General features: G+C 36.3%; 1 protein-coding gene across 11 annotated transcripts in view; it reads right to left on the reverse strand.

Annotated features, from left to right (window-relative positions):
* NUMB (NUMB endocytic adaptor protein) overlaps positions 1-12,747 on the reverse strand; it is an 89,629-nt gene that overhangs the window by 17,796 nt on the left and 59,086 nt on the right. For all 11 annotated transcript variants that reach the window (XM_021533571.2, XM_021533570.2, XM_021533569.2 and 8 more), the window contains one exon: positions 4,768-4,842. In XM_021533571.2, coding sequence (XP_021389246.1) covers positions 4,768-4,842 — 75 coding nt within the window. The remainder of the gene's footprint in view (positions 1-4,767; positions 4,843-12,747) is intronic.

A 12,747-nucleotide genomic window follows, 5' to 3' on the forward strand; every position in this document is an offset into this window, starting at 1 on the left:
CTTAAAACTACTGTTCTATATGTTGGAGAAGCATGTATGGCTCATATAAAGCAGGGGTAAGTACTGCTGCATTTTATTCCATTTGCTTGTTGCTCTGGCTTACATACTACTACTATGCTTCACATCTTACACAGTCTTCTCTGAAGAGCAAGGAATTTCATCATAACCTTGTGGTAAAATTCAAATAAAAATGAGACCTCTTTCTCCTTCTCTAAAGCTTTCCAAGGCTTTATGCAATATTTATACAAATACTAGTTATTCATTCTACAACTCTGAATTGATAGGTTGAGCAGCCTGTAAAATCAGCTCAGGCAGGCAGAGACAGTTAGGCAAGTGCAAAGATACCAAAGGCTGAACTACAATTTCCTACATTTCTTCAGGAAAGCAATTATACTGATTGCCCAATCCACATTAAGAAAAAGCCAGCACACGATTTTAGGCATATTTGCATGCAGTTTAGTTTACTAGCTTTATTTTGTTACCAGACTGTGAAAAGTAAATTACATGAGGGGACACTTGACCAGGCCTGGTGCTCTGCGAGCACAGCCACATGCTGCTCCGCGTGTGAGGGAAGCTGACGTAAAGCACAGAGCTGTTCCTGCTGTCTTTCCAAATTACTTCACTTGTAAGAAAGCTTTGGTAGTAATGAGGAGGAGGTGGAGAATTGCAGAAGAGACAGGGAGCATCTCTGTGACAGCCCCTGACCTCACATTTACACTGTGCAATTCCAACCTGTTCATCACTGATACTACTATATTAAAGCATTGCCACAAATATCCTGAAGCAGTGTCTGAAGAACTGATTGAAAAACAAGGTTATATTTAAATCAAAGCTATGGTTCTGATGCAAGGCAACAAAAGCCAAGAAAACACCAACTTAAGGAGGCAGTGTCCATCTTAACTTTGGATTCCCTAGCCCTACTGCTGTGTCCCTCTCTGCCCCCATGTCCTTCCACAGAATGCTTTACCAAGTATCTGTAACATATTTACATCAACTCAGACACTGTATAAAGACCATCTCCAAGCTCGGTCAGCTGAAAAGGTTAAGCACTTTTGGAGGCAGGAACAGTTATGTATTTGGACAGGATATTCTGAACACTGGGAGGGGAACTAATGGATTAATCACAATGTAGTGTACATAATGAGAAGGGGTTGGGTGCTGCTGCCAAGTTGAGCGATGACTATTGCATTGCACTGAATAACAGCTTTTTAAAGACAGCAAAAGCTAAAGAGATTCACCAGAAGCTACCTCATTTTTAGGTGATGGTTAATTTTGCTCTCAGAAAAAAGCTTGTTAAACAAGATTATTTTTTTTAAATAAACTAGACAAGGTTAATGGAAAAAGGCATCATGCAAAATGGATTTTAAGCAACACTAAGTTAATGTAGTTTAGAGATAACTAATGCATTTTTTAAAAATACTATGTCTCTTTACCTGCTAAAATAAGAACATATATTAAAACAAATGCATAATTTAAAACAAAAAGTAGCAAGTTAGAAACCAATACTACAAGCTAAAGCTGATTTAAAATCAAAATATGACATGAGAGAGTACACTTTTGTCTTTATATGATGTTCCCACACCTGAGTCAAATACACTTAATAAGACCCTTAAAGTTACTTTCCAGTTGACACTAAATATTTTAAATTCAGTGAAATGCTTCTGAAGAAACTATTCAGAGCGTCATGTCCATCTACATGAATCTTATCAAATAGTAAATGTATACAAAGCTAGCAATATATACTCTACTAAAGGAATAATGTAAGTGACACTGGTAATACTTCACTAAGGAAAAATGCAAGTTCTGTTGATAATATAAACCCATGTTAATAATAAACTAATAGCTAAATATGAAGGGTTTTGATCTATTTATGAGACTGTGAGGCCATTTCATCAGACAGAAAATTACAATATTGTTGGTGTGCAGTTTCAGAACTATAAAACTGTAACAGAGTACAGTGTGGATGAGGGATTCTTGAGCTAAATGTGGCTTCTTGTACTCAGCTGTCAATTAAGCAACATCTGAATAAAATGCTCACCATCATTGTTTGCAAGTTCTGCAAGATGCAGCGCTCAAAAACACTTATACCCATTAAAGGAGCAGGTAATAAAAAATCCCTTAAAGGTTATTTCCCACAATAAAGAGACAGAGATATTTGTTTGCATCTTTCCTTTCAAAAAGCAAAGCAGTAATTAAGCTATTCCTAAAGTCAAGACTAACACTGTTCTATATTCTTCTCAGCAAATCCTATAAAATCTTTTAAAACCCAGTAGTCAGTCCTATAAAACAACAGTCTTCAGTTCCCCAAATGAATTGCCAACTGTTGTACAGCAAGAATTAAGAGGAGAAAATATATCTATTAGAATAAGAAAAGACAGAACTTAATTTTTGGAAGCTACAGGATACAAATATTTCAACAATTCTAGTTTTTATTGACTGGGTTTATAAAACCTACACTTTACATGCAGAGAATGAAGTTTAAAATAGCCCACATACACTTCAATGTCATTTAACCACATTAAAAGTGAAGTCCAATTTCCCTTAAGCTAGTCTTTCAGTTTGAGCACTGCAGATCAAACTTGTAATCTTTTCAAAACCAAGAGAAAGTCCATCAAAATAACTAATATGAAAGCAAGGAGAACGAATTGTTTTCTCATCACATTCCTCACATGCTGAGATATCACTCAGTGTTTGGCTTCTGCTAAATTAAGAGTGTCTTGTACAGAACAGAGCTTCCAGTAATGGTGATGTCCTAAAGAAATGCCTCTGGTTTAAAAACCATATACTGGGTTTTAAGCAAGCCTTGCCCTGAGAGGCAGGGCTTGAATTGTAATAAGCAGCTCCAAATGGACCTTGCATCTGATAGAGTCTAGCAACTAAAGCACACAAAGTAATTTCAATAATCTGAATCTTCCTCTTGGGGCACAAAGAGAATTTCACCTCCACTTCTCAACTTCCAACACTGACGAAAGAGACAAATAGCAATTTTAAGAGATGCACACTTGTATTTGGTGTACACATAGACATAAAACCGCAGAAGAAATCAAAACTATCTGAAGAAAAATGTAAATTTAAGAGAATGGGTAAATTCATGCCATCCACAATTCGGAATAATGACATAACATGGATTAAGAAAATCTAACTACTTACTTTCAGAAAATGCTGACTAACTGTAAAGGTTAGATATCCAAGTCTGATTTTTGAATCAGTAATTCATGTGATGAAAAATCCCAACCCTAGAAATCCAGATTCCAGAAGAAGCTGGGTGCTATGCTTGTACTATGTCTCATTAATTATAAGCTTAGCTACACTTAGCTGGCTCCTGGACTTGTAAGATTTTTATAAACTAGAGAACAGCTACTCCACAGAACAGCTCCCCAGGGAAGAGAATGAAACAAGTTGCACAAAGTAGATACTGCAGTACTATTTGGTGTGCTAACAGAAAGTATTCTGAGAAAATCAGAAAAAAATCAGAGCCAAAAACGGATGCAATTGATTATGTGGTCAGTATGTGCACTTTTAGGTATGTAAACTAAATCCACAGAACAAAGAAACTCATTTATATTTTGTGTGGCCCTTTTTAATAAAAATCAATCACTAATCACTGCAGACTGAATGGGAACAGATGGGATGCAGCTTTAATGGGTTACTATATATTAGCTGAGAAAGAAAAGAATGAAAAGACTTGATTTTAATCAGAGCATTAAACCAATTCACAAACTTTACAGCACAACAGAAGGCAGAAAAGATAACCTATAATCCTCTGCTGTGTGCTAGGAAGAAGGGAAAAACAGGTTTAGACGGAAACCATTTGAGCTCTCAGACTTGGTGAGGAAAGGGATGTCCAGTAGCACTTATTTTAAACCAGCAGAAGTGCAGTAGAAGGGTTTGATGGATTTTGTTGAGCTGCAAGGATACAAGGGTTTCTTCCACTGAATGCATACTGAAGAATGTATGTAGATAGAACATACAAGAGAAGTGATGACAAGGACTGCAGTTCTCTATCTCTATTAAAAATTCCATTTTTTTCATGTCCTTTTTCCTGTTCTTTTCAATGATGCCAAAGCCTCAGTTCCTTGACAGACTGCCTTTCTGGAGTTTGCTATTTCCACAGGGTTTTGTGGTATTATTACTGCAGGAAAGAGATGACAAGACCTCTTCAAATGAGCCACAGAAATACAAAGAGCTTTGAACGAGTGCCATTTACAGGAGCAAACGTTCACAGAAGCCAAACTAAGAGCAGCCCATTTCATGACATGTCAGAATTAGGCAGCCTTCAGGCCACTTTGAGCAGATGCAAGCCAGATTATTTCATGCACGACTACAATGCTGCAGTGCATTAGAAAAAAAAGCATCCTAAAACAAGTAATATTTTGTATAATAATGGTGAATTAAGTCACTATTAAAGTGGCAGGCAACAGAGGGAAAGAGAGAGAGGGGGAGAAGAAAAGAGAGAGAGGGAGAAGCTGTTAAAAAACAACGGTTGAAGTCCCATGTGGGTACCAACTTAGCCTAAAAGGTCACAGAGAATTTTTACACATTTGTTTTGCAAATAGTTTCTGCAAGTAGAAAGAACAGTTGTAACTCTCCCTCTCATCTTCAGATTAGCACGTCCCCCCAAGAGCAGCATTGCTCTCAAACTGGCCAACTGTTCTCCTAACATGGGTCAAAAGTTCAGTCTTTGGCTGGAGCACCGCTCTGAACAGACCTTTTCCAGTAATGCTTACAGCCCCAAAGCCAACGTTTTCATTAAACAAATATACATACAGATTTCAGCCTCTTCACAGCATCTTCACAGATATGCATTCCTCTGGATTCATCCACTTCAACGTGTCCCAAGTACTGCCGAAAGAGTATGGGGAGAAAAGGTTAATAGTAGCTCCTTAAACACCTGGGGTTTTAATGAATGAGCTCTGAATTCATCTCAGTGCAGCTGATGCAATAGATATTACCAACATTTTGCCAGCCTTCTTTTAAACGTGCATTTGGGGATTTGATGTGTATATCTATGGGGGCACCAGCATCAGCAGAAAAGCATAATACAACTAGAAATTTGGAGGAAAAGACAGACATTCCTTACTCAGGGGAAAATACATAATTGAAAGTATTGAAAGTATTGTGCTTTCCTGCTTATTCATCGTGAGCTTCAATCATTTTTTTATTAGTATATCATGAAAACCTTACATCAATATAGAGATGATGGTGAATAAATAATTTTTGAAATATTTGTGCAAATGTCCAAATATGAGAAATTTGCCCACCCCTTTTTTAAAACTGTAAACCAAAATTGTTTCTCTTCAATACAACAGGCTGTTATGTGGATACTGAGACATTCACCATTCTTACAAAGAGGTGTTAAAATAAACCAAACCTATTTTCCACAGATTCATCTTACCAAGCACTACTTAAAAACCCCCTAGCAAAACAACAGTGAATAGAAACACCAAGCTCCAAAGCTTTTAAATTTATAACCCAGAATACTATTAGTCTATAGAAAAATCAGTTGCAAGAAATATATGTCAAGAGTCTAGTGTTCAGGATACCATGGATAATTTTACACTCAAACTTTTAGTTTTAATTTTTCCAATTTCCCTGCCTTTCCCAATCATAGTTTGGTTTTTTTATATAGTGAAAGGAAGTGTTCTCTCAGAAAAAAATCAGATTCTTATTCCAAGTACTTAACCCTTGAAGAAAATCAGGGAAACTATCAAAACTTTGCTGAAGTTTTGTAGAAAGAGCTATAGGTGAAAGAAACTTTCCCCAATTTACTTGCCATTCTAAGAGTTGCATGCACTTCAGCATTTAGATTCTAGAGAGTGAATAAGTGGTTTTAAAATATGACAAGAATCAGTGTTTGAATCACTTAATGCAGTAGTAAACACAAGTTTAATAGCCTATTAAAAAGTTGCACTCTATAGCAGACTATTCTGTCATGAGTTATTTGAAAATCCTAGATTTTCTTTCATTAATTAGGATACTAGACTTGGACAAAAACCATTTCACTCACAGTACCATACTGAAGCACCCTCAGATTGAGAGATTCAACTATATGGGAAAAAAAAAAAAATCAAGATTGTTTCAAAGAATTAATAGAAATTGGAAAGTTGAGTTTTCTTCATGCAAAGCAAGATGCTCCAGAAGAGAAAGCTCTACATATCATTAAACTGCTGAGAGATTTACAATATCATAAGTGACAGAGAGCTTTAGTATTAAATCTCACTATGTGGCATTTTTTAAAACACAGTTAAATGTGGATTGAACAATTTGGGAAGAATTTAATTTAAATCAGCCCTCACAGCTGGAGAACAGCTTGAAAAATAAATTGCACTGAAATTAGAAGGTAAATAAAAGATCTGACTCTTTAGAGCATTTTCAAAATGAGCTCTGTGAGGCTGAAGCCTTATAATTGAATGCTGGAGCTGCCAAAACAGCAACTGTACTCCCTCAGTTGAGCTTGCTGAACACTTGCGCAAGATCTTCATTTCTCCAGAGCACGAAGCAGAACATTTTAATCCTAAAAATACAAACAGTAACAACTAAAGATGCAATTACTGTGTGTCTGGAAGTACATATGTACATCATCAACTACTCGGTTGTGCCATGACTTATCTGGGAGAAGTTCCAGATGCAGAAATTCTGTTGTATATTTGTTATGAGAAAGTTTTGGGTTTAGTAACTTCTCTTTAAGAAGAGAGTTATAGACAGGAACAAGCCAGAGGTTTGTACTGGACATTAAAAAAAAAATGTGTAAGGAATAAACCATCTAGGTTGCATGACCATTTGCATCATCTATCTAGAGGGCAACTTCCACATTTCCTGACCTATCTGCACATCTCATTTACTTCAGTGTATCCAGAATGTTTCCAACTGAAGATTCAAACCATTCAGACCCTGTACTTGGCAACCTGCCTATTGCTTGGAAAAGGAGAAAAGGACCAGAGTAAATACTGCCTCATGTCACACTGCAAAACAGACAACCATTCTCCCCTGTGTTGCCAAACCTCTATTCAAGTCCCATGTTCCAACTTTCAGCAATCAGTCATGCCACTGCTATTGGAGACAGCAAGTTTAGCTGCAGTTTTCAATACTGCTCCCACTCCTGTGAATGGAGACATTATTACACATATCAAGTGCATCTATCCACACCAAAGGGGTACAATCCACAGACCTCATGGAGCATCAATCAATCAGTTCTGAATTTTAAAATAAATTACACTGGCACACAATACTTCTTTATGATATAGAGGACAAAAGGTACTTTGTTTGCATTTACATGTTACACTTCTAGCTCTTCATACAAAGAGAAAAAAACCTTTTTTTGCCATTGCAGAAGCCAGTTCTGCAGAAGCCAAAAGCTCATCATTAGCACTGGTGTTGAACATCTTACAGCAATTTCACACTTATTCTTGCTTTGGTTTCTAATTTTTTTGGGATGGAATGGTAGTGTGTAAATTGTTTATACATGCCAACATACTTTTCTTTCTTGTAAAAATAAATTTTAATTCTATAACCGGAACGCTGTGATCCTATTCTTTTCATAGCCAAATGCCCCTTAAGCAGCAGGTCTCTTTCCAAGTCTTTAAGCTTCTTTCATCAGTCTGAGATTAGATATACACAGCTCCTGTATTTAACCAGTGCTACAATATTTATCTGGCTTTTAATGGATTGTAATCAAAGACAAAAATATTTCCTCAAGAAGACTGGCAAGAAACTGTCAAAACTGAAACATCTTCTAGTGTTCATATTTTAAACAGAAGTGCTAAATTGTAAATCTATCTCAATTTATCCTTAAATTTGAACTATTGGCTCAACTTACTAGTGCAGCAGCATTTTAGGAGTGACATTTCAAAATTTAATAAAGGAAATGCAGCTACTAGTTGAAAGTCAGAAAGGAAAGTTAAACAGTAAAAATCAGGACTTCAGAAAAATAAACTGTTGTTAAACTCTGTTGTTACATCGCTGGAAAAGGATTACATGGAAAACACTTTAAAGCAGATACCCAAATCCCATACTTCTATATACAATCTTTCAGCATCTTTGAAAGGAATTTCCCTTTTGAACTAAAAAAGAAACATACTGTTGAAGTGCCTGGGCAGCCACAGTCCTATATAAGTAAAACCTCATGAAAATCCATGACAGCACCTTATCACAAACTCACTCAAGGACTGGGACACGTAAGTAGTACAGTACACTACATAAGTAGCTGGGTACACAGAAATCCACATGAACTGCCTAAGCCATACTGTGGTGGATGATGACTTTGAGAACAGTAAGGAAAGGAGTACATCTGACATATTTGCAAAGAGCATTTTTTTGTCACAGGGACTGCTGCAGCTAGAATTCCTGGAGAAAACGAGTACTTTTCCATCAGGAAAATGCACATAGCAGGAATGCAGTATTAATATTGAATGCACTCCTACTTAATTTCCATAGCAACCAGTGAATGATAGTCATGACATCAGCAATTCTCAGACATAAGTTGTTCTGTTAAGAGATTTAATCGTTATACCAGAAATTACCCACCAGTGCTTTTACAGAAAGCTAAAATCCATGTAGGCCGAGTCCACATATAGAGTAACACAACATAAAAACTCTAATCCAAATAAAATACTTTCAGGAGCTGTTGGAGAAAAGTCCTTAAGGCAAACATCATTCAATAGAAGCACTGCTTGTATTAACATTTTTAGCAAAAAAGATGATGATATTATGGTACAGCAAATTAAACCAAAAAACTTTCCCTCTTCATCACTGATTTTTATGTTCTCTTTCACTGAAGGTGGTGTTTGGTACCAATCTTAAACCAAACATAAAGCAATCGACATAGCAACAAGTTTAACTGGCACAGAGCAAAACATCCTTAGAATTTGAAAAGTGCTTGAGAAAATTTATTATTTTTCAACATTTTAAAATTTTTCCAACTTCATCCAAAAACCAACTACTCAAGTTACCATGTCAAGTGTTTCTGGTGAAGTTTTGCTACTGTCTTCTCACAAATACATGCTATTGAAATTGCACCTACTAAAACTTCAAGGGCTGATAGGTCAGAAATAGAACACCATCTGTGTCCTAATGCAACCAATACTGCCCTGATCTTCTTTGTTTTCATTTCTCTTTCAAACACTTGGCTGACTCAGTTTTCAAAATTTCAAAGTTCAACAACAGCTGGCAAAAAGATCCTTCACCAGAGCTCCTTCAACCTGGACAACTCACTCAAGCCAGTTGTGTTTGTTCAAGTCAGGTTATATGCTTTTACAATCTCTCTTTGAAACAGACTCAGCTACACAAATAATTGAAGTTCCCTCTGTATCAGCAGATATGCAACATGCACTGTTTTATTTGCAGCAACAGATTAGGTTCTTTGGATTACATTTGGAAGTAGATGGACACAGGAAATGAGCTTACTTGAAGTCTTGGCCAAGGTGTCCTGTGCTGGGAAACAAGCTGCCATAAAGAGGACACCAGCATTTCTTGGTATTTTTCCTAGAGGCAATAACATTCCTCTTTCTTCCTCTGTGGAAGTTCTAGTGTGTTATTTGCAACAGTAAGACTGACTACTTGACATCTGCATGTGCAGATATGCTTCTAGAATTGCTATTGCTCAAGAATTAAAGCCTGAGCACCACAGGTTCAGAGTGCAATGCTGTCTTGCAAGTAGACATAAGCTTAAATCCAGAAATCCTGGATATGCCTTAAAGCTGAGCTACTTTTCCACTGACTACTAATATTTACATTCCAATGCTCAATATTTTATTTCTCTCCTCTCACACCTATGCTCCTGCTTTTTAAATTTATTAGTTTGTAATAAATGTTTGCTCAGACAAAGTTGTAGAAGCACAGACAACAGAAACTCTATGATTAAGCATCAACAAAGTTTAATTTTGCTTAGTCAGAGCTATAGGTTAGTTAGGATGCTATGCACATCACCAGAAATCAAAATGTCTCACCAACCTGTTAAATTACCCAAAACAGGAACTACGACTGCTAAATGTTTCTGAATAATGAGGATCAAAAGAATCTAAAGCAGTACCTGTACCAGTAGTTCTCCCTATTTTTTACATCACCCCCACCTAAGAGCCACACTGAACATTTCATGTATTGGCTCTCACATGACCTTTATCATTGCCAACAGAAAAAACATTGTGAGTCAGGAATATTAAGATGCAATAAAGAAGCTTAATACAGGATATACAAATGCTATATTCTTCATTTTCTTATAAATCCCTAAAATGAGGCAGAGAGGGAACTCAGAAGGTTATGTAGGACTGCACTTGCTTCAGGGCAGGATCTACTTCCACATCTACATCAGAGAAGTCAGCCTTCAAGTATTATGACATTTCTGTAACTGAACATCAAAAGGCTAGACCTTCTACCCTGTACTTTACATGTCTCACTGTAGAAAGGGATGTTATTCTGCTGAGTTGTTGTTGCTAATGCATATCCTACATTTCCCTTGATGCAGCTAAACATACTATTTTTTCTAGTCCTGTCACATCTTCACATATGTACTGTCAGACTTTTGTTTTCAATTGTATGCTCTGATGTGCAATTCCTATTTTCCCAGGAATTCAGCACTATCTAATAAATTTAAAACTTTATTTCAAAAAAGGAAAATAAAATATAAAGGATATATATATATATATATGTACATATATATGTATATATATATATGTATGTAAAGGAAAATCAAGTGTTGATAACATGAAGTTTTATACACATACTGCACAGGTACACACAGGTGTACCTTTTCTTCAACTCCTGCAAAAAATTCAGTTTCCATCTATGCCACTGGGGATCTCCTAATTTTAAAAAACAGAATTAAAATGTATAACCCAATGAGAACTTTTTGATTTCCAACACCTAAATTACATTTAAAATAAATATTTCTGCAAGGTGATCTCATATCTTTAAAACAATGTGAAATTTATAAAGCTATTTAAGAATTTCACCTTTGCCAAAGACAGGAGGTTTTTTAAACTCAGCAAGAAGCTTCATTTAAAACTTCTTGTTTGCAAAGCCATTCAAATAAAACTAAGGGTTGGACAGTAGGGTAAAAAGTTTAAAAATTAGGGATCACCTTACATTCCTTTTAGCCATGACAAAAATGCATAGGAATATATTGGAAGTAAGCTTCACACCTTCCATTATAATCACCATCTTTTATAATTAGCTGACTGCCAGCCTTTTGCCTGTGATGTTAAATGCTGCAGGATTTTTAAATGTACCATTGCTTGCTGAGGGTTAGCATTCAAAAGGAATGATTACTGCTCATTGCTAACATCAGTTCATGCCTTCAGAGGTAGAGATTTCCAGTGTTTAATGTGTAAGGCTGTACAACATTTCAGAAATCAGCAGATTTGTCACATTAACTTCTTAAAAATACTTAACATAGTTTCCAAAGACTATTCAAGTACCTCAGGCTTTCACAGTGAAAAATGTCACATGCTTAACTTAAAGGCACTTCAGCATCACACTGGTAAATTCTTTCACAGCTATTATTTCAAACTAGAAGTACATTTAAGACCTAAAACAAAAGCCACAGTCACCTGTGCTTGTACCAGTCTTTCTGACCTGGAGAAACAGAATGCAAGCTGTATTTATAAACTTATTAAGTATAAGAAGTGATTTTTAATATGAGATTTATAAATTTGACATGAAGCAGCAAAGTTCAATATGCAAATTCCAAAACTAAACGGGACACCTGGGGATCCAGGAGTGATGTGAGAACACAAAGCAGAGTGGTTGAAATGGCCTAGCTCCTACTGGTGGTGGTTTCAGCAGTGCCAGGTATGGCTCAACAACCTAAACACAGGAACCCCAGGGATGAGAACGGACATTCACAGGTCCCAATAAGGTTACTCTACAGGGCTTGTGCCAGATGTTCCCTTTCCTTCTGCCTCTTCTTCAACACAAAGCAATACAGTGTCTTCCAAACATCTCCCATCAAAGCAAAAGGAAACAATTCAAGAGGACTTGTTCTGAAAAGTCAATTATTTTATATACTAAAATAGAACAGTATCCATACAATTGTTATTTGTCAACTCTAACACAGAAATCAAATTCAGTGGAAAGGTTAACTCCAATGATACCAGGTACTCAGCAGTAAATCCTGGATGCCAGAGATAGAAATGTGGTTTGTTACTCTTACATATCAGCTTTTTCACCCACATCTTTAGTCTTCTAGGTCGAATTAAAAAACGCAAGTAAACATGCAAATGATATACAACAGTAGCCTTAGATGCCTTAAGGTCAAAAGAGACTGACCAACCAGAACATAGAAATGACAAAACAAAACTAAATTATTCAAGATACACACAACTGTTGCATCTTCTAGAACACCAGGTAGTAATCAGCTGTTAATATTCTGTTAATATCCTTTTGGTCAGAACCAGCAAGAATTTGCAAATGTTTTGTTTGTTTAGTTCTCTTAGGTAGAAGGAAATGACCTAATTTTTCTGATGTAAATTTCACAGGCCAGTTACACCAAAGAGCATTTGTGTGAATGAAAACCACTTACCCAGAGGGACACTCGAAAAGGCTTTTCACACAAAACAAGCCCTGGTGTCAAATATTTCAGTCATTATACCACAGAACAGCTGCATGTTTTCAGTGAGGTAGTGTCTGGAGCAAGAAAGCAAGTTTGAAAATGTGTACGTCAATGAACTTCATTTGTTGCAATTCTAATGTATAAAATTGTGCATAAATAAATTATAGCACTGATAAGCACAGCTGTAATGTCTGTTAGAATAT

This window comes from Lonchura striata, chromosome 6, assembly GCF_046129695.1.
Source record: "Lonchura striata isolate bLonStr1 chromosome 6, bLonStr1.mat, whole genome shotgun sequence".
Classification (NCBI taxonomy): Eukaryota; Metazoa; Chordata; class Aves; order Passeriformes; family Estrildidae; genus Lonchura; species Lonchura striata.